At 36.2% G+C, this 26,489-nt stretch overlaps 1 protein-coding gene across 1 annotated transcript in view; it reads left to right on the plus strand.

Annotated features, from left to right (window-relative positions):
* Positions 1 to 26,077, plus strand: part of slc15a4 (solute carrier family 15 member 4) — an 87,148-nt gene extending 61,071 nt beyond the window's left edge. Inside the window, exon 9 of the mRNA XM_073818947.1 lies at positions 23,976 to 26,077. Coding sequence (XP_073675048.1) covers positions 23,976 to 24,127 — 152 coding nt within the window. The 3' untranslated portion in view covers positions 24,128 to 26,077. The remainder of the gene's footprint in view (positions 1 to 23,975) is intronic.
* The last annotated feature ends 412 nt before the right edge of the window (positions 26,078 to 26,489 follow it).

The raw sequence follows: 26,489 nt of genomic DNA on the forward strand, positions 1-26,489 counted from the left end.
TCTGCCGCTGTTTCTGGTTCAAAAGTGGCTTGACCTGGCGCCTGTACACGGTGGCTCTGGATGTTTCTACTCCAGACTCAGTCCACTGCTTCCGCAGGTCCCCCAAGGTCTGGAATCGGTCCTTCTCCACAATCTTCCTCAGGGTCCGGTCACCTCTTCTTGTTGTGCAGCGTTTTCTGCCACACTTTTTCCTTCCCACAGACTTCCCACTGAGGTGCCTTGATACAGCACTCTGGGAACAGCCTATTCGTTCAGAAATTTCTTTCTGTGTCTTACCCTCTTGCTTGAGGGTGTCAATGATGGCCTTCTGGACAGCAGTCAGGTCGGCAGTCTTACCCATGATTGCGGTTTTGAGTAATGAACCAGGCTGGGAGTTTTTAAAACCCTCAGGAATCTTTTGCAGGTGTTTAGAGTTAATTAGTTGGTAACACTTTACAATAAGGTTCTTTAGTTAACATTAGTTAACCACATTAGTTAACATTAACTAATAATGAACTGCACTTATACAGCATTTATTCATCTTTGTTAATGTTAATTTCAACATTTACTAATACATTATTAAAATCTTGTTAACATTAGTTAATGCAGCGTGAACTAACATGAACAAACAATGAACAACTGTATTTTCGTTAACTAACGTTACAAAAGATTAGTAAATACAGTAACAAATGTGTTGCTCATGGTTAGTTCATGTTAGTTAGTACATTAACTAACGTTTAACTAATGAACCTTATTGTAAAGTGTTACCAATTAGTTGATTCAGATGATTAGGTTAATAGCTCGTTTAGAGAACCTTTTCATGATATGCTAATTTTTTGAGATAGGAATTTTGGGTTTTCATGAGCTGTATGCCAAAATCATCAATATTAAAACAATAAAAGGCTTGAACTACTTCAGTTGTGTGTAATGAATCTAAAATATATGAAAGTCTAATGTTTATCAGTACATTACAGAAAATAATGAACTTTATCACAATATGCTAATTTTTTTAGAAGGACCTGTAGAAGAAATACTCACTTTATACGTGTTTTCTGCGTATGCATATTATAGTCTTATTATAGAGTCGATTGGAAAAATAATGCAGCTATAATTGTGTGGGTATGTTGGTAAGGATGTCAGAGTGTGGTTTGCATTTGTTTACTGAAAATTTTTACTGTAATTAGTTTGAAAGAAATTATATTGTACTGGCAATCAAAAATCCCACTCATTGTATATGAGACACACCCTTGGCAGGGTCATAGGGCCATGTGAAAACTATGAATAAGGTCAAATAAGGTTAATGAGCTTTGGGGATTTTTGTTTTTCACCCAAACACACATCTTAATCCTTGATTGCACTTTTTCATTTGTTATTGTTTTTGTACAGAGATAAAAGGTGAGCTAAAATTTGATGTAGAAGTTCAGAAGCCCCTAAACACATTGTTTTTGTTTTCACCACAAGAAAATGCTGATTGTTTAGTCTGGTAGATTTTATACAAAGTTTCAGTGTTCGCACAGCCAAACATATACATATTTGGTGCTTGAGGGCTTGGTCATTTCATTGTTTGCAAGATGAAGAGACATTACTTAGGTGAGGAAGCTCTGGAGCTAGTGTTGCCCACTGACAGTGAGCATTATGTAAAGAAACCAAGCATTAAAATTCTGAAAATAAACGAATGTTTGGTCATTATGAATAAAAGAGATGCTGATAAACAGTCAGTGAAAGTGGAAAAAAATATTAATATATAAGTTAATATATAGTTAATAATATATAGTTTTTTTTTTTAAATCTGACACTACATAAAAATTATAAATGCCTCAAAATTAATGTTGTTGTTCTTCACTGACACAACCAAGAAGCTAATAAGCAAAGAAAAAAAAATCTGTTTAGCATTTAGTATATGGAAATTAACTACTATTTTTCATTTTTTCTTAAAAAACACCTGTGGCATTATGTAAATAATCCAGCATTTCAAGGGTTACAATTCTGAAAATTAATGAATGTTTGGTATCTATGGATAGAACAGATGCTGGTTAAAAAATCAACATCAGTGAAAGTGGAAAAAAATATTAATAAATCATATTTTTAGTTTTTGGACATTTTAAACTTTTTTGAACGCACAAGGGTTAAAAGAACGTCCCTAGTCTATGCATCAATCGTCAATACATTGCTATTTTGTAGAAAAAAAATGTTTTCATACTTTCATCAAAGTGTAATAACTCCACAGTACCTCCTAAAGGCAAAAGAGCAATATCAACCAATAATATCACAGCCTATATTTCACCCCCACCCACTTTTCAGGATCCAATCAAATCCAGATAAAGTAAATCAAGTCCTGTCCTACATTTTCTGCTGAGTAGTCTGTTTCGCTTATAAATGTGCCACATGTGTTGTCAAAGGCAGTTTCATGTTGTAAGTAAAGTAAACTTTCGAAGTGCCAGGAGAAAGAAAGCCGTACCTGAGTGCCAGGTCTCGTATTATGAATGCACATGCTAATTGATGGTCATGTCAGGCTTACACCAGAATCGGTTTGTAAATCTGTCGCAGTGGGGACGATGAATAGCACAAAGGAGACAGTAGATGGATGTGATTTCCATCGCAGTGACAGCTCAATGGTCCAGATGTACTCCCACCCATTCTGAGTATCTGAGGCAAATGAACAGTTTACGCACAAACTACTTCAGCACCCATTAATACAGCACACCAAGACAGGTGTGAGGCATTTCTTCTAATGGCAGCAGTGAGAGTGCATTTACTTTAAATCTGTCCCTCTTTGCTCTGTTTGTTTGGCAGGCATCATTGGGATATTAGAGTGGGTCTTAATATGAATTATATGACACATTTTTTCTCCACTTTCAGTGATAGAAGAGAGTGGACAGGAAATGAGAAGTTGAAGAAACAAAATTGACTCTGAAGGAGTCAAACCTGCAATGTGCAAATGAGAATTATGTAACACTTCGATTTTTCTTAATGCCATTTTAGTGATATTAGGGCAGGAAATTATGAGGACAAATGAAAGGAACTGAATTGGGATATGATACAGCCAGACTTTAACCTGCAATGTCCATATGAGCACTTTAATATGATTTCTTTCTTGACAAATTGCTATTCCTTTTTAGTTTTTGCCTTTTTTTTAACCCTATGACACACTGAGCCGATGGTTGACCAGAGTTGGTGTTGCCAAGTCTGCTGTTTTCTTGTGGAATTGGGCTACTTTAAAGGATTAGTTCACTTCCAGAACAAAAATGTACAGATAATTTACTCACCCCCTTGTCGTCCAAGATGTTCATGTCTTTCATTCTTCAGTCATAAAAAAAATGTTTTTTTTTTTTTTGAGGAAAACATTTCAGGAATTTTCTCCATATAGTGCACTTCTATGGTGCCCCCGAGTTTGAACTTCCAAAATGCAGTTTAAATGCAGCTTCAAAGGGGTCAAAACGATCAGTTGATGAAGAATGGTCTTATTTAGTGAAACGTTCGGTTATTTTCTAAGAAAAATTACAATTTATATTAGTGGTGGGCCGTTATCGGCGTTAACGTGCTGCGTTAACGTGAGACTCTTATCGGGCGATAAAAAAAATATCGCCGTTAATCTATTCTCAAAGTTGGGTTGGGAGCTGGGTCTAAAATACCCAAGATATGATGACTTTAACCTTGATATTTTATCGCGGATGATGTATACCTAGTCGAATTGCACTGTAGGGGGCGAGAACGAGTCTTCAACTTCTGTGAAATTACCACATCAAATGAGACGTGCAAACATTGATGCAGTTATGAAGCTGCTTCAGGGCAGGTGCGTTGCTAGACCCTTTTTACTGGGGCACGTGAGTTATAATTTACTTTGATAATCCCGAAATAAAGACATTAAACTATATGCAACAACTGAATTGACGCTTCTAAAAGCAACGCAGTTTAATCGAAGACTATGCACGCAGAAATCCATGCCCGGATTGATTGTATTTAACGGCAACGCGCACGTCGTGCAGCCTTTTGCGCAGAAGTACTTGGTTACACAAGTTTGTATAGGTAATTATGTTGTAAATGCAATTGTCAAGCAGTTTGTGATGCATTTTGGAAACAGGAGATGAGCGCCTGATCTAATGCGCCACCTGGCCCGTTCTCGAAGACTTACTTTTAGTCATTATTTGGGTAGCACACATATTCTGAATTTAAATTAGCCATTTTAATCTAGATTAATCTAGATTAATTCCAAGATTTAATCTAGATTAATCTAGATTAAAAAAATTAATCTATGCCCACCCCTAATTTATATACTTTTTACAGGTTTCGTACAAGGTGCTTAAAGTGCTTGAAGTACTTGAATTTGACTTTTTTAAATTTAAGGCATGGAAAACTCTAGAAAATAACAATATTCCCAATGAGGTACTTGAAAAGTGCTTGAATTATTAAAAGACAATGTATCTATAAAATAGGTGTTGAATTTTGTCAATAAGCACATATCGTTTCACGCAAAATAAAAAAAAAATCTTAAAATGTTCACTTATTTCAGTTAATGTCAAAAAACAATCAAGCTAAGCAAGTGTTACTGACAGTGTCGTGTGAATATGGCTGAAGATGCAAAAAGAGGAACAGTTGAACCAAATTAATTGAGTCAATTACACTGGAACTGCTCCGATTGATTTAAACTTGTGACTGCGATCATTTGTGTCAAGTGATTCACTAACAAAAACCAGATCAAATTCAAAGGGCCATTCATTTTCGAATTTCGGCATCGCTTGTAATGATTTTAAAAAGCATGTAGTGATGGGTGAATCAGTTAAACCATTGCATCGCAAAATGATTAACTGTTTGTGAAGTATTTAGCAAATTAATTGATTTAAATCAAATAATATGCTATTTGAAGTCGCTTAAGAACGTGGATCACAAATCATTTAATTCAGTTCGGGGTTTCGGCACTTTTTTTTTTTTGAAACTGTGTATATAATATATATAAAACAAAGTATACACAAAAGCACAAAAAATTAACAGTGGTTTTACTTTTAGTAAAAGTTTAGTACACTTTCTAATACTAAAACTGCATGTTTCACTTAATCTTTGTCATTTATTAGTATTTTAGTGTTTTTATTTGTCTGTTTCTCTTTTTTTTAGAAGTAAAAAGTAGTGCTTGAAAAGTCCTTGAAAGTCCTGGAACTTAATTTGACATATTTTTAACCCTGTTTTTGACCTTAAATGCATCTTGTCTAGCTCTGCGATGCACATGCGTACTCTGTGCACTTCGGTTTAATACAGTTAGGGTATGTCGAAAAACTGCCATCTCATTCTCCTCCAACTTCAAAATCATCCTACATTGCTGCAGAAACGCCCTTTACAGAAAAAAAGTAAAACCGTAATATCTTAAACGGGAGTGCACATGCGCATCACAGAGCTAGACAAGACAAGCATTTGTGGTTTTAAAAAAAGTGTATCAAATTTTACGTTTTTTTTTTTTTTTTTTAGAAAATAACAGATCGTTTCACTAGATAAGGCCCTTCTTCCTCGACTGGGATCGCTTAGAGCCCCTTTGAAGCTGCATTTAAACTGCATTTAGGCACCATAGAGGTCCACTATATGGAGAAATTTCCTGAAATGTTTTTCTCACAAAACATAATTTCTTTATTACTGAAGAAAGAAAGACATGAACATCTTGAATGACAAGATTCTGTTATTATCTGTAAATTTTTGTTCTGGAAATAAACTAATCCTTTAACACTGTTTCTGCGGGTTGTTTTTAATGTCCGTGGGTTGAAGTGACCCCAATAACATTGTTTAGCCCCTGAAATGTGAACTGTTCCACAGGAACCCTGCCAAAAACACATGTATTTTACCTCTGGAATGCGATTTTGACTTTTTTAGTTTTGAGTAGCAATTGGGTGGGTTTTGTTGTTAAAACCTGGCAACCCTGGCCAGAGTCAGTCCATCACTAAACATCTATCAGCTATCATCTATCAGAGTTTTTGCAGTGTGTTCCACACCGTTGGTGGCTTTTTGGCTGGTTGAGCATGTTAAATCAACTTTGGGCAGTTGCTGAGAGATCACTCTGATTGGGTGTTCAGCTTGGAGAACCAGGGCGTGAAAATAAAAATAAAAAAGATGAAAGCAAGCAAAAACGATAAAGTCAAGAGGACACACACCAGATGCTCGTTGTATTTTACATCTTCATCTTACCTGAACATTCCAATACGCAGATATAACAACTAGTGGTCGACTGATATGGATTTTTTTTTTTGATGGCCGCTGCTGATATCTTATAGAGCAGGGCAGCTGATGACTGATATAAAGCTGATATATAATATCACAACATTAAAAGACATCTATTATGCCCCTTTTTACAAGATGTAATATTGGTCTTGGGTGTTCCCTGAATGTGTCTGTGAAGTTGCATCTCAGAGTACCGCACAGATAATTTATTTTAACATGTGGAAAATGTCATTTTTGGGGCGTGTCTAAAAAAGGAGCTGTTTTGGTGTATATCACTTTAAATGCAAATGAGCAGCATATTCCTGCCCCGTCTTTAGAAGAGGGCATAGCGTATACATCTCTGCTTTGCATACCTACAACAATAAACAGTCAGTAGAAGCAACATGACTGAGAGTGAGAGAACTGGTGTTCAGCCATACATGAATGAACCAGAGTCATACACAGATGAAGGAGAGACTCTGGCAGAAGAAACACCTATAAGAATAAACCAGGATGTCTCAGAATGGTTATTTGAATTGGGATACGATGCAGCTGGACTCAATGTCCAATGTCCAGTTATAAAGTCAGAGTTACTAGATACTGACTTTTTTCTTGCAATTACGGGTTTATATCTCACAATTCATACTTTTTTTTACAATTCTGACTTTTTTTCAGAATTGGATGAGTTATAATGCATTACAATTGTGAGTTATAGTCAGAATTGCGAGCTACTGACTTTTTCACGCAATTGCAAGTTTGTATCTCAGTTCTTTTTTCTTTAAATTGTGAGTATACATCCTTCTGGAACAGATTTAAATGTGCAGTTGCGTGTTATAAAGTCAGAATTGTGAGATAAACTTGCAGTTCTGAGTAATAAACTCACAATTCTAAGATATAAAGTCGCAATTCAGAGAAATAAGGTCAGAATTGCGAGATATAAACAATTGTGAGTTTTGAAATCAGAATTGTGACAAATAAAGTTTTCAGAGTTGCGTAATATAAACTCTAAATTCTGACTGTTTCCTCAGAATTGTGAGATTAAAAAAAAAAAAAAAGAATTAGAATTGTGTTTATATCTCACAATAACTTGCAATTCTGAGAAATAAGGTCAGAATTATGAGATATAAACTCACAGTTAAAGTCAGAGTTGCGAGAGACTTTTTTTCTAGCAATTGCGGATTTATATCTCGCAATTTTTACTTTTTTTTTCTTACAATTCTGACTTTTTCTCCGAATTGCGTGATGTAGACTCACAATTGAGAATTATAGTCAGAATTGCGAGCTACTGACTTTTTCACGCAATTGCAAGTTTATATCTCTCAATTCTTACTTTTTTCTTGCAATTGCGAGTATACATCTCGCAATTCTGACTTTTTTTCCTCAAAATTGCATGATACAAACTCGCAATTCTGACTTTTTTCTCAGAATTGTGAGATAAACTCGCAATTGCGTGAAAAAGTCAGTAGCTTGCAGTTCTGACTATAATTCTCAATTGTGAGATTTATAGTTGTAAGTTATAAAATCCAATTTTGAGGAAAAAGAGACTGAGAAATAAAGTTAGAATTGTGAGATATAAACTCACAATAGGAGTTATAAAGTCAGTGTTGTGAGATATTGACTCAATTCTCAATTCTTTTTTTTCTTGCAATTGCGAGTATACATCCCACAATTCTGATTTTTTTTCTCAGAATTGCATGACACAAACTTGCAATTCAGACTTTTTTCTCAGAATTGTGAGATAAACTCGCAATTGCGAGTTATGAAGTCAGAATTGTGAGATATAAACTTGCAAATCTGACTTTTTTCTCAGAACTGTGAGATATAAAGGTGCAACTGCATGTTATAAAGTCAGAATTGTAAGATAAACTTGCAGCTATGAGTAATAAACTCGCAATTCTGAGAATTAAGGTCAAAATTGCATGATATAAACAATTGTGAGTTTTGAAGTCAGAATTGCGAGAAATAAAGTCACAGTTCTGACTCTTTTTTTCAAAATTGCGTGATATAAGCTCTCAATTCTGACTGTTTTCTCAGAATTGTGGGATTTAAACTCACAATTTGTGAGTTATAGTCCAATTTTGAGGAAAAAAAGACTGATATATTCTTACAATTGTGTTTATACCTCAAAATTCTGATTTAATAATTCACAATTCTGAGAAAAAAAGATATAAATCTCAATTCTGTGAAATAAGGTCAGAATTACAAGATATGAACACAATTTTTTCACTCACACCTCGCAATTCTTACTTTTTTCTTACAATTCTGACTTTTTCTCAGAATTGCATGATATAGACTCAATTGCGAGTTATAGTCAGAATTGCGAGCTACTGACTTTTTCACACAATTGCGAGTTTTTATCTCTCAATTCTTTTTTTCTTGCAATTGCGTCTTTTTTCAAGTGACTTTTTTTCTCAGAATTGCATGATACAAACTCGCAACTCTGACTTTTTTCTCAGAATTGTGAGATAAACTTGCAGTTCTGAGTAATAAACTTGCAATTCTGAGATATCAGAATTGTGAGTTTTGAAATCAGAATTTGCGAGAAATAAAGTCACAGTTCTAACTTTTTTTTTTCAGAATTGTGTGATATAAACTTTCAATTCTGACTTTTTTTCTTGCAATTCTGACTTTTTTTTCTCAGAATTGTGAGACTTAAACTCGTAATTGTGAGTTATAAAGTCCAATTTTGAGGGGAAAAAAAGACTGATATATTCTTAGAATTGTGTTTATATCTCACAATTCTGAAATAATAACTCACAATTCTGAAAAAAAATTTGCTAGATACAATATACACTAACAGTCAAAAGTTTGGACACACTTCCCCATTCTCTTTAATGGGGAAGTGTGTCCAAACTTTTGACTGGTAGTGTATACTCGCAATTCTCAGAAAAGTCTTTATTTTTCACAATTGCATTTTTTTTTCCAGAAATGCGAGTTTGTCTTGCATTTATGACTTTAACTTGCAATTATGAGTTTATATCACACAATTCTGAGAAAAAAAGTCAGAATTGTGATATGTAAACACGCAATTGCAATAAAAAAGTAAAAATTGTGAGATAAAAAGTCGCTATTGCCTTTCTCAATTTTTTTTTTTATTCAGTGGAATAATGGGCTTTCATAGAGAGAGGACTAGAAGTGATGTAAAGCTGTATGGGATAAGGATATGATGTGAGCCAGTTTCAAACCTGCAAATATGTCTCATATTCTCTCCTTCTTCCTCCAAGTGAAGATGACACCTGCAGACTATCACACACTTGTAAAATCTGAATTAGATGCCCAGGATGACTTTGTGTCTGAACAACAGGATGGATCGGTCTGGGTTTCATGTTGATGTTGTTTTATTTTTGGCCAGTAACATAATGTTATTCTTTATCTCTGCTGGCTACTCCATTACTGTTCTCTCTCCGTGTTTCCTGTGGTGTTGGACTCTGCAGGAAACGAAGAGAGAGAGAGCGAATTATTCAGCATTGAGTAGAGAACTTTCAAAGTGTATGTACACAGGCTCTATCCAAGCCTGTGGCGTGCCTGCGGATGCATATACAGACTCCAACTTTTATAGGATCAGATGCCCAGGTATTAATCACTAGCTGCAGGGCCTGATTACCCAGCATTCAGCTCAGTAACACACTCTCTAGCAGTTACTTTCACAAATTTGAGCGTCCTCCCAGTATACCGTTTAGCAGATCAAACTAACCTCTCAGGTTGCATGTGAGGGCGAGTTCGACACACACAAATCCTACAGCGCTGATAATCTTTGTAACACTGGAGGCAATTGGCCCACAGGGCTATCGGCTACAGCTCACAACATCACGGGATCACTTATCGTTCTGATCACCAGAGAGCTTCCATGGTTCCCATAGGCTAACAGGTGTAAATCTGCAACTTGTCATACATCCATACTAATCCTGCATTGCTTTTGGCATGCTAAAGGCAAAAGACAGACAATCTCCACTTGTTTTTATCAATGTAGTTTTTTCTTTTTCCTTTTTTTGGATATTTTTAGTGTCTGTACTTAACATGTCGTGCTGACACAGTTCTAGCTGTTAGACAGTTTGCATGATAAAACTCTCTCAAAGGTGTTTTATTTTTTTTTTTAATTCATGCATTTTTCATGCGTCACAACTTATACTGTTTTATTTGAGTGTCTTGGGCCATGGGTACTGTGTTTTTAAAATGTCAGGTTAAAATAACTTTTAAAAACATGTCTGAGGAACCCTGCATTCTTCGCAATTCTGTTGTTCCTCTTCTTGCGTCTTATGTAAAGTTCCCCAAAGAATCCTAATCTGATTTGGGTCTAGTGAAGTTGAAGACTTAGAGAAGACTTTCTAGTTCACCCAAAAAAGGAATATTTTGTCATCATTTATTCACCCTCAAGTTGTTCTAAACCTGTATGAGTTTCCTTCTTCGGCTGAACACAAAAGAAGATATAAAAAGTACTATTAAGTAGCAGCAACTGTTTGGTTACCAACATTCATCAAAATGTCTTCTTTTGTGTTTCAGAAGAAGAAAATAAATGTATACATGTTTGGAACAACCTGAATGTGAGCAAACCACAAACCAGTTTTAAGTTGCATGGGTATATTTGTAGCAATAGCCAAACATACATTGAATGGGTCAAAATGATCATTTTTTCTTTTGTACCAAAAATTATTAGGATATTAAAATATAAAGATCATGTTCCATAAAGATATTTTGTAAACTGCCTACTGTAAATATATCAAAACTTAATTTTTGATTAATAAAATGCTTTCCTAAGAACTTGATTTGGACAACTTTTAAGGCAATTTTTTAAAACATTTTCATTTTTTTTGCACCTTCAGATTCCAGATTTTCAAATAGTTGTCTCTCAACAAATATTGTCCTATCCTAACAAACATACATCACTGGAAAACTTATTTATTCAGCTTTCAGATGATGTATAAAACACAATTTCGAAAAATTGGTTTTGTGGTCTAGGGTCAAAAATGATGGGTAAAGTATTAATTAAAGGCACAATATGTAAGATTTCTTGATGAAAATATTCAAAAATTACCAGAACAGTGTTATATATTTTGCTGGCTTGTGTACTTAAACTGCCGTTCAAAACTTTGGGATCAGTAAGATTTTTTTTTTTGCTCATGAAGGCTGCATTTAATTTATTAAAAATACAGAAAAAAACAGTAATATTGTGAAATATTATTGTAATACTTTAAAATAGAATTCATTCCTGTGAGTGAAAGCTGAATTTTTGTATAGATGCTCCGATCAGCATTTTTGGGGCAGATTACCGATCACCAAGATCATGATCTGCCGATCATAGAATGGCAGGGGAATGGGAATCTTTTATCTATAATCTAGCAGATTTTGCACCATTTGTAGAAATGAAAATAACTAAATTAACCTTGTTGAAAAAAAAACTGTAGAAATAGGCTACAGTCAAGATCTTGAAGAACCACCAAGTTAGGGTTGTAGACGATAGTATCATGTATCGACGATAGTTAGAGATATTGCCAGTTGCTGATGCCTTTGACGATAGCAAGACGATTATTATTGTTATCCGTCAAAAAAGGCGCCTAACTTTAGCGTTGCAGTGCAGAGAGTCGGTTCTAGGATGCTTCAGAAACTTGCCGTGGTATAAACACACGCATAGAGTGGCCACGTCGCCTTAACGCGCCGCATGGGGAAGAGATTTATTCATCATACAGTGTAGATAGATAAACTGATTATAACGGGAGTGTTTTTTAAAGTGCACCTCGCGCTAGACTAGGCAACACTAGTTAGTGATGAAGTTCTTTGATAATGTAAATGTTCTTTGCTTGTTATTTGTAGCTGTTTTTTAAGATGATGTAAGGATTATATTATCCAGCATTGCACAGTCATTAGGATAAAGGTAGTAAAATGTGGTTTAGGCTGAATTAAATACGATATATCAGAATCCGTCTGTATATAGGAAACATAAACATTCACCTCAGTAACATCTGTATGCGTTCTTTAGAATTACGATGCGATAAAATGGCGCTAAACATACGCACGTGAATTACACGGGCACCGTTTCTCCTCATTCTATGTGAACTGAACTACAACATGAACTGATGACAACAATCAGACATACAGCGGTAACATTATTGCAATATGACGGGTATAGAAAGATACATTCATTTACATTCAAGCACGCACATTTACCGCTCACTGAAGATAGCAGAGAATGAAACCGAAAGTAAACTTGAACGTCTCCAGCAAAACTACAGTCAGTGCTCTGTACACCACAACTTAGTCACATGCCCAATAACAAGACTACCCTTACAAAACGAATAAGGAATTTAGTAATCATGTTGCCACTGGTAAGCTCCGCTCTGCTGTTGTTTACCTGTGCACCGTGCATGCACGTGTGAAAAAGTCGTAAAAGTAATTTACGTCAAGTGGTTGGCTTTTTTGATCAGCGCTTTTAGGGTTCGCCGATCAAGCTATTTTAAGCCAATATCGGCCGATCATGATCGGTGGCCGATCAATCGGAGCATCACTAATTTTTAGCATCATTGCTCCAGTATTCAGTGTCAAATGATCCTTCAGAAATCATTCTATGCTGATTTATTATCAATGTTGGAAACAGTTGTGCTGCTTTTAATTTCTTTCGAACCTGTGATACTTTTTTCAGTATTCTTTGATTTATGAAACGTTGAAAAAAAAACAGCATTTATTTAAAATAGAAATCTTTTGTAACAATACACTGTACACTAATGTTCAAAGTTTGTGGTTAGTAATTTTTTTTCTTTTTTTTTTGTTTGAAAGAAATTAATACTTTTATGCAGCAAGGATGTGTTAAATTGATTTTTTTTTTTTTAAGTGTTAGCAAAGACTTAAATTGTTAGAAAAGATTTCTATTTTAAATAAATGTCGTTTTAACTTTTTATTCGTCAAAGTATCCTTAAAAAAGGAGTATCACAGGATCCAAAAAAATATTAAACAGCAAAACTGTTATCAACATTGGTAATAAATCAGCATATTAGAATGATTAGAAGGATTGTGACACGGAAGACTGGAGTAATGGCTGATGAAAATTAAGCTTTACATCACCGAAATAAATTATATTTTAAAGTATATTAAAATAGGTAACTGTTACTTTAAGTTGCAGTATTTCATAAAATTGCATTTTTCTAAATTTTTGATCAAATAAATAGAACTAATAATGGAAGCATAAGAGACCTTTTTTAAAAAAAAAAACATTAAAAATCATACTGATCCCAAACTTTTGGATGCCGTCATCAAACTACACCTTTGTTTTTTTGTTTGTTTTGAATATCCACCCTCTAGCAGTGAAAATAACACACTGTGCCTTTAAGACTGATGAATCATCCAATTGTTCATGTTACCCACCTGTTCATTTTGAAACTAATCCAGTTTTGCACTTTCTCTAATGGTCTAGTTTTGTACATCCCTAAGCCCTATTCAGACTGGACTAGTTTTCCTGGATATTACAGAAATTTGCTTCACATATGTACTTTGTGATTAATCTTACATCCAAAGCAAATTTCTGTTTTTCAGCAAACATAATGGTCTTCTGAGAAATCTAATCTTATCTGAACGGAAATGTCTGTGATTGCTGATATTTTTTTTTATCACAGTGCTTCTTCTCATGAGTTTTTGACTAACTTGACTTACCATTTGTGCAGTAATCTTGCTGAATCTGTCAGTATGGATAGCATCTGACAAAAAAGTAATATAAAATTAATTAAAGAGAGGCGAATCACAAACTTCTAAGACTGACTATTCTAATATATCATATTAATATATTCTCTGCGCAGTCACATATTTTTAATGTACTACTTCTTTGAACTTGAGTGAACCTTCTGTAACTCCCACATCTAGAAAACAAACAACTCCTACCTATGTAATAAACAAGGAGATGTTAGGCTGGTCCAAATCAATACAAAATCACAGATGTTAGATAAGGCTTGTAACTAAAAAATCGTTTAGAAAGCTAGTCTCATCCACATACGGCTCTAGTGATGAGCTTCAAGAACAAAATGACAACAGAAGTGGTATCGACTGTGGTTTTCTCCGTGTGCAGAGAAAAGTTACTGTTGGACAAGAAGTTTCTTGTAGATGTGCCCTTTTACAACAAACTTTTCTGACAAACCTTTTTCTCTATTTCCCAGAAGTTGTATTACTTTTTCTCCAACATATGATGTAGGCTTTGATAAATATTTTCAGAGACATTTCCCCCTCATCCTTTATTTTATCTGCGGGGCTGCAGGTGTCAGAGTAACGGCTTTGCCTCACGGTATTGGTAAAATGAATTCTTTCAAATCTCTTGTCTGGACTCCCAGGGAGCTCCTCCATTTTTCTTTTTTCCCCACAAGGTGAAACTTGACATGTGAGTCTGTCTGATCTCAGGTCAGCTTAAAAACATGCAAAGAACCAGAGGGCCCGCAGACATGACCCTTTCTTCCTGGTCTAGAGTCTGTATCTGCCACTTACAGAAATGTCAATGTTTTAATCGAGGCCAAGAGGCTAAGGGAAGGAGAGGGTTTGTTCGCTGAATATGACAAAAGGAAAGAAAGGTGTCTTTCAAAAGAGTGCAGACAAAAGGAATATGAGTAAGAACAAGAAGATAATAGTGAAACATGTTTGTCAGCTTTATTCTGTACCTTGCCTCAAGTCATTTAGAAAAGCCTTATGGATATATAAACTACCGTTCAAAAGTTTATTAAGTTTCTTTTTTTTATGTGCTTGAAAGAAGTCTGTTTTGCTCACCAAGGCTGCATTTATTTATAACTGTTTTGTAATTTAATATACTTTAAGATGTAATTTATTCCTGTGATGGAAAAGCTATATTTTTAGCATCCATTACTCCAAGTCGTAGTACAAAAATAATACAAAATCTAACATTAAGATCATTTGTTTTTCTAATGAAACATTGTCTAACAGCGACACTAGTACAGTTACAGTAGGTAAAGTTACAACAGGTGTCCACGAGTTTTAACAGACCCCCTAAAGCATGCGGTGAGTTTGGTGGGGGGTAATTGAGAATTAATGGGGTAAAGTCAGTGAGAGGAGGCAATGCCTCCATCGCGATATGATTGGATGTGATTGGTTCGGCTGTGATTGGTTCATGCAATAAATCCCACCTTTTGTGTGTTTGTGCGTGATCCGCTTTCGCGAATCAGTCTGAATAAACAGTATTATCGAGTTAATGGTAAGACTAATGTAAAAAGTAAGTAAACAGCTCACCACTTACATATAACCACTTTGTTAAATCAAAATAAGGCTTAAAATGGCATGAAAACATGATCTGTGGGAGTTTTTAGTCAGTAATCGGTTGAAATTTAAGGTAAATCGCCATGTCTGTGACCAATATTTGCCAAGCTTTGATGACTGGTGATCCGAAAAATTTAAAATAGAAATAAAAAGAATAGCTAAACATAAATTCGCAAATAATGAGGACTCTACCTCTTTTATTAAAAATAGTAGTATCCCTGTAAATACAGTTTTTTGTATATTTATTAATTTAAGTACTCAGTACTTCTGTAAATGTATGTAAACCTTGTTTATATTACAGTATTTATGTTACAACTTGGACGGCAAAGCCATCTAGTTTCGTTTGCTTTAAGCAGGTACCATTTATTCGTAGTTGTGACACTGTTGCTTACAGAAATCCCCCCAGACAAGAGAGTCATAAAATATGAACATCTCTGCGTTTGCAGACCCTGACAAATGGCATTGAACTCTGTGTGCTGACTCGTGTAATCTCCTGTAGGAAAGCCGTCAAGGCATCAGGACGAGTAGCGCTGAAATATTGTTGTTGGGATTGGCACACACAGATAGTGCCAAGAGGGGAAAGAGCTGTTGTGATGTGAGCATCATGCTTATTTGTTAGGGCGCATTTCCGCGTGTCGAAAGCAAAGACGTTTGCTCCGACCTCTGTCCGTCTCCCTGCATAATGTGTTCTGGTCAGAGACATACCTATCAAAAAATGGCTGTTGAAAATTCATCTTTGCCATCACAGGAAAAAAATTACATACACCTTGAAGTATCAGCAAAATGTTGATTATTTTACCAAAATAAGGGGGATCATACAAATTGCATGTTTTTTTTATGTAGTACTGACCTGAATAAGATATTTGACATAAATGTTTACATATAGGCCACAAGATAAAATAATTTTTATGTTCAAAAGTTTACATACACTTGATCCTTAATACTGTGTTGTTACCTGAATGATCCACAGCTGTTTTTTTTAACCCCAGTTAAAATGACTCTATTATAGCTTGATCTGGAACAAGTTCTGCATTACAAAAAGCCAATCAGTTGAAACAGAAAATGTAAAGTAAATTTTAATTATCCTGTTGTCCTTTTTTTCTTTTCCTTAACGTTTCCACCTAAATAAATCAAGCTATGCTTTTTCAATCTCCACATTTCTCTCTTACTCTGCCAAACATTTATGAGGCCAGTTAATGTCTTTTATGGGCAGCTCTTGTTTTGTCTTTTGTGGACATAATTGGAAACTCTGCAAGTGTTTGGCAGCCTGTTGTGTCTCTAATGAGGAGTGTGTGGCCAGCAAAAGCATTGAGAAATAAATGAAGACAAACCACAACAAAGCTAACTAGCACTTCCATCACTGTGACCAAAAATTGACTTTATAGACTTATGAATATGTTTGCTGTTTGTGCTAATATATGATTCATGATCTGCGTCGCATTTTCTCCCTAAAGACTGTTAGTGTCCACTCCAATTAGGATGAGTATTCATTTAAAGGAATATTTTTCTTCAAAAACTTAAACTTTGCTCAAGCTTGTGGTCATCATTTATTTATATTGTATGGAAAAGTACAGCATGAACATTCTGCCTGACATCTCCTTTTGTTTGTGATCATTTTTGGGTGATCTAAAAGAGTTCAAATCACTTAAACTAAAAAGTTTTAGTCACAATTTCTAATGACTTTCCCTTCCTCCTGTCTCTAACCTTGCCTGTGTCTTAATTAAACCAATATCTGTCCCCTCAGTCTGCTGTATAGCAATGTGTTTGGAAAGTTGTATTGATCAGCAGACACACTTCCTCCTCAAAGCTTATGGCTTCCCTGCTGAGCACATTGTTTTACTTGTGCCATATGTATTATTCAACAGGAGTGAGGAAGCACAGCAGACACTCCCTGAACTCTCAGGTCAAGTGCGGTGCGTGTCTGTCTGTGTGTGCTGGCCAATCTGTATTGGACAATAGAAAGTAATAGTGTTTTTAGTGGAAGAATTGCTTTCAGGGTTTAAAAGAGAAACAGCATTGAGAAATGGGTTGAATGAAACGGATGGTTAAAACTATAGATTAGGGCTGAGGCGTGTAATTTGAGTGAATGATACTGTATGTAAACGAAAGGTGTGAATAATGTCTCTCTATTGAAACATTGCTCTTTTTGCCTAACCAGTCCAACACACTTTGCCTCCTCTGATGTTCCCCTCACATCTCCCTGCTTCCTCCACTCTTTTAAACTGAATAAAAGGTCTCGGTTGATTAATTTAAAAGACAGGTTAGGCCTGGCAACACGTGAGCCACCTAATGGAGCTGCTGCATTTTCGTAGAATTGGCCAGATTCGTTCCCGTACATCCCCCTTTATTCCTCCATCTTTAATTCTCCTGCTTCCCCAATTACCCCAGATAAGCCCTCACATATGACAGGTATACCCTTTTGAAACACACGAGATAAATACCGATATTTGGTAAAAGAACACAAAGAGCATCATGTGTTTCATACGGGACTACATGCCAAGGAAAGGTTAATAAAATCTTCACATGATGGACTGCAGAGGGCCTACAGCAAGATGAATACAGTTGCTGGCCCCTGTAGAGTGAGACTTCCAGGTGCCTGCTGTTATCTTTGTGTAGTTGCCATATAAGACCGAATGTGCAATGTAACAAGAAATGAGGACATGTGGACTGTAATGATACTACTATCTATAAGGACTACAGTATAGTAGAAATTCATGAATACCATTGATTTTTATGAAAGCTGACAGGATGAGTTTGATCATTATTTAACTTTTTCTTCTTAGTGCAAGACCCTACAGATTTCTCTGATCCTTTCGATGCTTACTGCTTTTCCTCTTTGAGATTCGCATCAGGAACATGCAGTTGTGCTCCAGTAATGTTTATTTTTCCATTACCGCCCAAACGCCGCCAAATCTGCGACAGCTGCCACTTTCCTGCGGGAAGTGCGAGCAATCTTCCCCAGAGCGTGTCGCCGTGATATATCTCCCACTCTGTCCTTTGACTGAGTATTCTTTACGGCCTTGCCTTTCAGGGAGGCGACCAGCACCTCCACATCCTGCCAAGTGCTGCTGTTAAATCATGTCATCTCCCAGAAGCATAGGAAGAACAGCCACGTCACCCGCCAACGCACAACACCATGGATGAGGCAAACAAACTCAAAACAATAGCTTGCCATATTTTACCCTTCTTATTTCCACAAGTTGGAGTAGCCTGTGGCGTGAAAGGGGACCGTTTGAGGGTATTGATTGTTGGTTTGCTGTTAGCTCCACTCTGGCATGTGGGTATTGTAAATGCAGCATTTTTTGCAGACAGGGGCATTTGTTTCCCCTTGCTGGAGGGCAGCAAGATTTCAAGCTCTATTGCTCTCTCAGTCAAACTGTCCACCTGCTTGTAACACTTGTTGTCATTGGGGAGCGACTGCTGTTACAGAGTATATTAAAGCAGCAGAGAAATTGATCAGGAGGTTCCTGTAGCCATAACATGGCTTGCCACCTTTATTAGATGGAGACAGTGAAGACAAGAAGGGAAATTACTGGGGATTGAGGCAGGGATGGGATAAGGTCTGATAAGGTGTGAAGATTTCGACTGTGCTAATTGACACTCTCAAACAAGACTTCAGACCATCCAAGAGTGGCATGTAATAAAGCATAGAATTTATAAAGTAATCTAAATGATTGCCCAAATAAATCTTTGAAAAGCTGAAAGGACATTTGGTGGTAAGGGTGCACGATTGTGCTTCTAGAAGGCCTCCTGTAAGATGGTTTGTAGATATGGAAAAAAGGTTGGAACTGGCTCAACTTAAATCTAAAATTTATTTGCTGTCACTTTTTGAGCTTCTCTGTGGAACACACAACCGTTGTGAGTTTTATCAAGGTTGGAGCCCTACATGCCTGTGGCCCTCCAGGGCTGGATTTGATGGACCTTGCCCTATAGCAGGATTTGGCACCCTTGCCCCAGAAGATCTCCATTCTGCAGAGTTCAGCTCCGACCCCAACTGAACACATCTAAGTTTGCTACACACAAAAAAGAAATTAGGTTCTTCAGCAGTTCTTTTAGGTATAAAGCACCGCTACTGTATAAAGAACCTGTTTAAACCCAGTTTGGTTCTTCGGTGCTTCTTTGGTATGGTTAATGTGCTATATAGCAATGCTAAAGATCTTGTTTAAGCCCAGCATGGTTCTTTAATGGTTCTTTTTGGTGGTTGAGGTGCTATATAGCACTTCTACTGTATAAAGAACCTGTTTAAGCCCATTGTGGTTCTTCAGTGGTTCTTTGGGATGGTTAAGGTGTTATATAGCAATGCTACCATATAAAAATCATGTTTAAGCCCAGCATGGTTCTTTAATAGTTCTTTGGGGTGGTTGAGGTGCTTTATAGCACTGCTACTGTATAAAGAATCTGTTTAAGCCCAGTATGGTTCTTCAGCGGTTCTTTGGGGTGGTTAGGGTGCTATAAAGCACCACTACCGTATAAAGAACCTGTTAATCCCAGGTTGAGGTGCTGTTTAGCACAGCTACCATATAAAGAACCTGTTTTAAGCCCAGTATGGTTCTTCAGTGGTTCTTTAGTTGTTCTTCAGTGGTTCTTTGGGGTGGTTGAGGTGCTATAAAGCACTGCTTCTGTTAAAGAACCTGTTTAAACCCAGTATGGATCCTCAGGGTTTCTATGGGATGATGGTTAAGGTGCTATATAGCATCACTACCATATAAAGAACCACTGAAGAAAAATATTTTTTAACTCGTTCTTCAGCGGTTCTTTGGGGTGGTTAAGGTGCTATGTAGCACCACTGCCATACAAAGAACCAATTAATCCCCTGTATAGTTCTTCAAAGATTCTCTAACACTCTCTTAGTCTTTTAGTTTAGTTGGAGTAAGGATAAAATAAAATAAAATAAAATAAAATGACATTAAACTAGTGTATTTCCTGAAGGTAATGTGGTTTTCAACCTTTTTGCCCCCAAGGCCCCTCTATAAGGAATTTTTCTGGGTCCACCACACAAGACTTTTTGACCTCAGAAAAACATAAAACTGATTCAAGATAGCTTTTGCTATTGTAGTAAATTCTCATTCATAGCAAACATATGAGAGTGAAGTAACATACCTAAAATCTAAGAAGGCGAATGGGGTCCTCTTGTGGTTCTACATAGCACCATTTGACAATAGTGTTGTATACAACCTTCAAAGATAGGTATAAGATAATTAATAATCCTGGTATTTAGAATTACAAAATTAAAAGAAACTTCCAAGCAGGAGTGGTGGAGCTAATCTCTTGAAAGTGGCTTTCGAGAAGTAGAATTGAACACCTCTACTTTACAGTATACAAAGTACTCAAAAATTAGCTTTGGTTGAAAGGACGAGGTCTTTGTGAGCATCTGATCTAGTGTTTACTCCAATATTGTCTCTATACTGTAATGAGTCATTGCTTTCATGTCTTCAACTGCCTCTTCTGGCAGATAATAAGAACTGCTTGAGATGTGTTTTTTGAGGCCATAGATAATTACATTTCATGGAATTTCTCATGATGTTCCTCAAAGGTTCAGCTGTGGGTCAGCAGACATGTTTCATCTTCTTTCCTCAAATTAGTTGCTATGAGAAGATGCTGCATCTTGTCCTCCATCTAATGACATCTTCAAACTGAAGTAGAATTCTCTCTAAAGTGTTCTAATCAATGACCCTATTTCGGCAAGATGTGGACATGTGAATATATCTATTTAAATGCTAATGCATTCACACGGATATACGTTTTTAGACGTCGTAATAGGAAATGCTAAGCAACGCCACAGGGCCCTGTTTAGCCAGTCTGAAATACTCCTGAGAGTCGACAGTCCCTTCATAGAACTACTTATTAGGAGTTTCTCTTTGATGGTCCTCAACCCTGGAGGTTTGACCAACTCTTCTGAACAGATCAGAAGTGTTAAGCAGCTTTTTCCTCAGCTCTGTGAGAGAGAGAGACTTACAGTTCATAATACAGGAACATTTCTGAACCAATTCTGTGTTTGTGTACTGAATTTAGCGTAAGCAGAGGGTTGAATTTAATACGTCGTCATGCAGGACTATAATGGCCCCGAGCCGTCAGAGGCTTAAACAACAGGAGACTTAGTTCAGGGCCGAGGGCTCAAGAGTCTGTAATGCAAGCAGAATCAGAGCGAGTGTGCTTCACTTAAGCTCCCAAGATGGTGAATTATAGGCTCTTCCTTCATCCCGTGAAGATGTGGCTTTTTGTTTATGGTTCTCCTGTAAGTATTGATGTAAGCCCTCTATCTGCTTTCAAGCATTATATAGAGATGGGAAATGAAGGAGAGATTGGATGGAGAAGGAATGCTTGTTTAGGTTTTGCTTGAATAAACCAGAGTCAGATGGGCTTGCAGGTTGCAATGGATGCTTACAAGCAATATGGACAGAAACGCTATCTGTTAAAGCTCTTTGCCGCTGTAGGGTAGTATGAAGGCGGCAGATTGCCTGTTCGCTCTGTTGCCTTCAGGGATCCAACAAGCATAAACATATGCTTTTTGCTTTCTTTTGACATATGAATGCAGCATGTACACACAGATGTTCAGTTACTCTTCATCTACCTGTACACATGCCTTTAGAATTAAGCAGAAATCTCTCTAATGATCAAGTGAGCAAAGGAAGGATGTTAAGACATTAAATATTTTTCAAAAATAAGAAGGGTCATACATATTTTTTATTTAGTAATTACCTGAATAGGAAACATAAAAGAGGTTCACATATAATCCACAAGAGAAAATAGTTGAATTTATTAAAAAAATGAATGAATACTGTATTGTTACCTGAATGATCCACAGCTGTTTTTTTAGTTATAGTTGTTCATGATTCAGTTGTTAATTCTGAACAGTGAAATTAATCGCTTGTTGTAAAGAAAAATCCTTCAGGTCCCACAAATTTTGGGGTTTTTCAGCATTTTTGTCTATTTAGACCCTTTCCAACAATGACTGTGATTTTGAGATCCATCTTTTCACACATAGGACAAGTGAAGGACTCATATGCAACTATTACAGAAGGTTCAAACACTCACCTTCTGTAATAGTCTGTAATGAGTCCCTCAATTGTCCTCAGTATAAAAAAGATGGATCTCAGAATCATACAGTCGTTGTTGGAAAGGGTTCAAATACACAAAAATGCTGAAAAACCAAAGAATCTGTAGGATTTTTCTGAATAACAGTGGGCAGTTTAACTGTTCACGACAAAACCAATGACTCATGAACAGTGTTGTTTTCGTCAACGATGACGATGACGAAATCATTTCGTTGACGCCACTTTTTTTCATGACGATAATGAGACGATGACGATGACTAAAACATGACGAGACGTGTGTGAGTTTCGTTGACAAGACGAGAATAGACAAAAATGTTAGTGGGTGGTCTGTCAGACGTTTAAAATGAATGACATTTCTGCTTTTTGTGCATGCCAATTAAAACCGAAAAAGTATCTGCTGCTATGGCAAGCCGTTTTAGCATTAAATACTCTTTGCCATACTAGTATGGCAAGCCGTTTTAGCATTCTATCCTTGTTTGGTTACGCTCAACACGTCACATTGTTGTCACTCAGACAGACAGACGATTAACCATGATGGCGGCAGTTTGCACACAGGGTGGTCGCAAACGGTGAGAGGACCTATGGGTGTATTTCAAATATATGTCTTTTATGTCTAAAACCATTCCTTCATTATTGTAATTATTGGTGAAAATAGTCGATCCGGAAGCTCACATTGTGTTGAACTATAGATCTGCTATTTTCAGAACTTATAAGTGACACTACCAAACAGCAAAATACTTACTGACCTACATTAATTTGTTAAAAGACTTTTCCCCCCTTTTTTGACTAAAACTAGACTAAAACCTTTTTGACTTTTCGTCGACTAAAATTGGACTAAAACTATCACATTTAGAAGTGACTAAAATTTGACTAAAACTAATAAGCATTTTAGTCCAAAAGACTAAGACTAAATCTAAGATGGTTGTCAAAAACAACACTGCTCATGAACAATTATCACAAAAAAAAGCAAACCCCCCCCCCACCCCCCAGATCCAACACAGTATTAAGAATCAAGTGTATGTAAACTTTTGAACGGGATAATTTTTATAAATTCAACTATTCTTTTCTCATCTTTTTTTGTGAAATATCTTAAGGTCAGTGCTAAATAAAAAAAGGCCATGCATTTTGTATGATCCCTTTTATTCTGGTAAAATAATTAACATTTTGCAGATTCCGCAAGGTGTATAAAAACTTTTGACTTCAACTCTACATTACAGTGCTATTTTTCAGGTCCAAATTAAAGGATATATTTATATTTGTAGAAATATCTAATACTGTATATTAAATATGTCCTTGGTTTATTTTTCTTGTTTGCTTTGATATTTGTAAATCAAAATCAAACAAATGTAAGACCTGCTTCTGACGAAACGATCCTCAAATTCTGTTTCAACCCGTATACAGAGGTTGCGTGATCTCTGCGCTCCAAATCCTGTTTCTGAGGTTGTTATCCGCTACTGAAATTTTGGTATTGTGCAATTCACATCAAAGCGAGTTTATTTTTTCCCTCACTTTTTCTTCTCTCTGTAGGTAACATCAACGAGTGCAAACTGAATTACTACTTCTTCCTCCTGGCAGCCATTCAGGGACTCACACTCCTGGTCTTCCTTATTGTGTCTGTGAAGTATGACAAGCAGAAGCCCAGAGCCGGGAGTCAAAGGCCGTCTCTAACCAACTCATGACCCCCATCATCCTCACCAGCCCTACACAGCCGTACGTTCACCTTCATTCCTCAGCCACCAAATCATGTGCCAAACTTGAAAACCGTGTAGTATTTCAAAAATGAGGTTTTGAAATATTTAACTGGAACTGGCTGTTCTCATGACATTTTAAACACACAGTACAATAAAAAAAAGAAAACTAAAAAATCTGCAATAATTAGCTAACAAAAATATGAAATGGTTGGAAATGAGGTTTGTCCCACTCCATCAGTGAACTACATTATGAAATGCTTGTTTGTTGTGGTGTATACTTTGGGCAACACTTTTTTTTTTTTGACTATGTCAAGATTCACTTAAAAAAGGTGGTTTACGATGGGTTGTACAACTGATTGGTTTAAAATGAATATTTATTGAAACTTTTACACCAACCTGTAAGTCAATACCCTTTTTTAGTTTTATTTAAAATGCCTCTCTGGGCATCTTTTTACGGTACGCCTTTTTAACACAATTTTAACAATATTTTTTAAACATGTTTTCCCTTCTCCTCTAGTTCAGACACTGTTTGCACTGAATTGTCTATCTTTGGTCACTTTATTTATTTTAAATTTGTAAATGGTACTAATTGGCTCTATTTTTATGCGGTTGATGCTAATTGGCTGATGTCTAAAAGGGCAAATATGATTGGCTACAAATTTCAAATGGTAGCCAATAAATTGCAAGCGGCCCATGCAGTATTTTCTAAACATCAGTGAGGTAGTCGATTAAAAACTGCAGTGCAAATGACTTGAACACTGTTAGTTTTTAATCATATTCTTAATTGTCCTTAACAGTTTGATTCAATTAGTAACTTTTGTACTAAACCTGTGGCATTACATTACATTATTATTTAGATATTTTATCAGGCATTAGCTTGTTTGTAATGACTTTAATCATCAGTTGTGAGGCCAAGCAGTCCATTGCTCTTCATAGTGGTTATGAAATGAGTGCATCACCTGAGAAATGATGAATTTGCACAATGGGTGCTGATTTCACGAAGCACACAGCTCAGCTGAGGTCTTTACAGCAGGAATATCTCTGCAAATGCAAATGAATAGTGTTTCCTTTGGAAACACCTGCGTCTTGTTTATAATGATTCATGACCTTTTTAGATTTGTATAAGGATTTTTGATGAACAACAAACCTTGAGCTCAGATTTTCATCTGAATGAGGTTATGTAGTGAAATTACATTTGCACTAATCTGTAGAGAAAAATAAAATTCATAATAGTATACATAATCATGAATTTTGCATTTGCATTTATGCAGGCGTATGATACATCCTATTAAAATGTATACCTCAGGTTCATAATGTCATCGTGCTGTAGAAGGGCTTTTGGCTTGATGTAATTTTTATGCAAATTTTGCGAAGACAATTTTTCTTTTGCTACTGTGCTTAACTAATTAACGAAGTCTGCTGTCTTTGCCTTGACCACTAGCTTAACACAATAGTAACAACACTCCTATTATGCTGGTTCTTTTTGTCTTTTTATTCTTACACAGGTAGTCCTGTGGTTTGTTTTGCACTTATTTCAGCAGTTACACCTTGTGCCTTCGATGCCAGAATTGTTGCACATGACTGTTGCAACTGATGCATCATCCTTACACTTTTACATTAGTGTAAGTTCAAAACGGAGTGATCAAAATCCTTTTGAATGTGATTTGACAGACATTATTGAAAGTAGAGCAGTTTGAATCTGATCAAAATGGTGAAATATTAAAAGGCACATATGAGGAAAGGGCATCATTCATTTTAACAGGGCATATTCAAATGCTGACTTAAAGCTTTTTAAATATGTCTGACATTTTCTAAAATGCATTTTGAGTTTGTGTAGTGAAAACCTACATTGTGATTTTTCTTGTGCTTTTTTGTGTTTAAAATGAAATGGTTTTCTTCTTTTTGTTGTTGTTGTTCAATAAAGTGCATTTGACCTCTGGTGTTTGTGTCTGAGAAAGCGGATTCAATATGAGTCTCCCTTTTATTAAAGCTCTCACATATTCCCAGCTCATATGCAAACCTTGTGATCTCTCGCATTCAATTGCATTTGTCTGATTTCATCAGATGAGCATGAAATCAGAACATCGTCGATCTTCAGCCAAGCATATCTATAGACTGACGAGCCGTTTCCTAAGAGTGTGACCGTCAGCGAACTGTTTGAACCCCACAGCTCTTTTTCTTCCTTTCATTCTGAGTCAGACTGTTGACACAGCCTATATATTTCTACCGCCTCCACGTTTTTTACAGTGTTATGCTCTATTTAAAAAAGCAAAAGAGCTTGAGGTGTAAGCACAGTGTATGAATTATGGATAGTTTATGTGTTAACCTGTCTAAGGTCAGTGTTCCCAAA

Source organism: Garra rufa, chromosome 15, assembly GCF_049309525.1.
Source record: "Garra rufa chromosome 15, GarRuf1.0, whole genome shotgun sequence".
Classification (NCBI taxonomy): domain Eukaryota; kingdom Metazoa; phylum Chordata; class Actinopteri; order Cypriniformes; family Cyprinidae; genus Garra; species Garra rufa.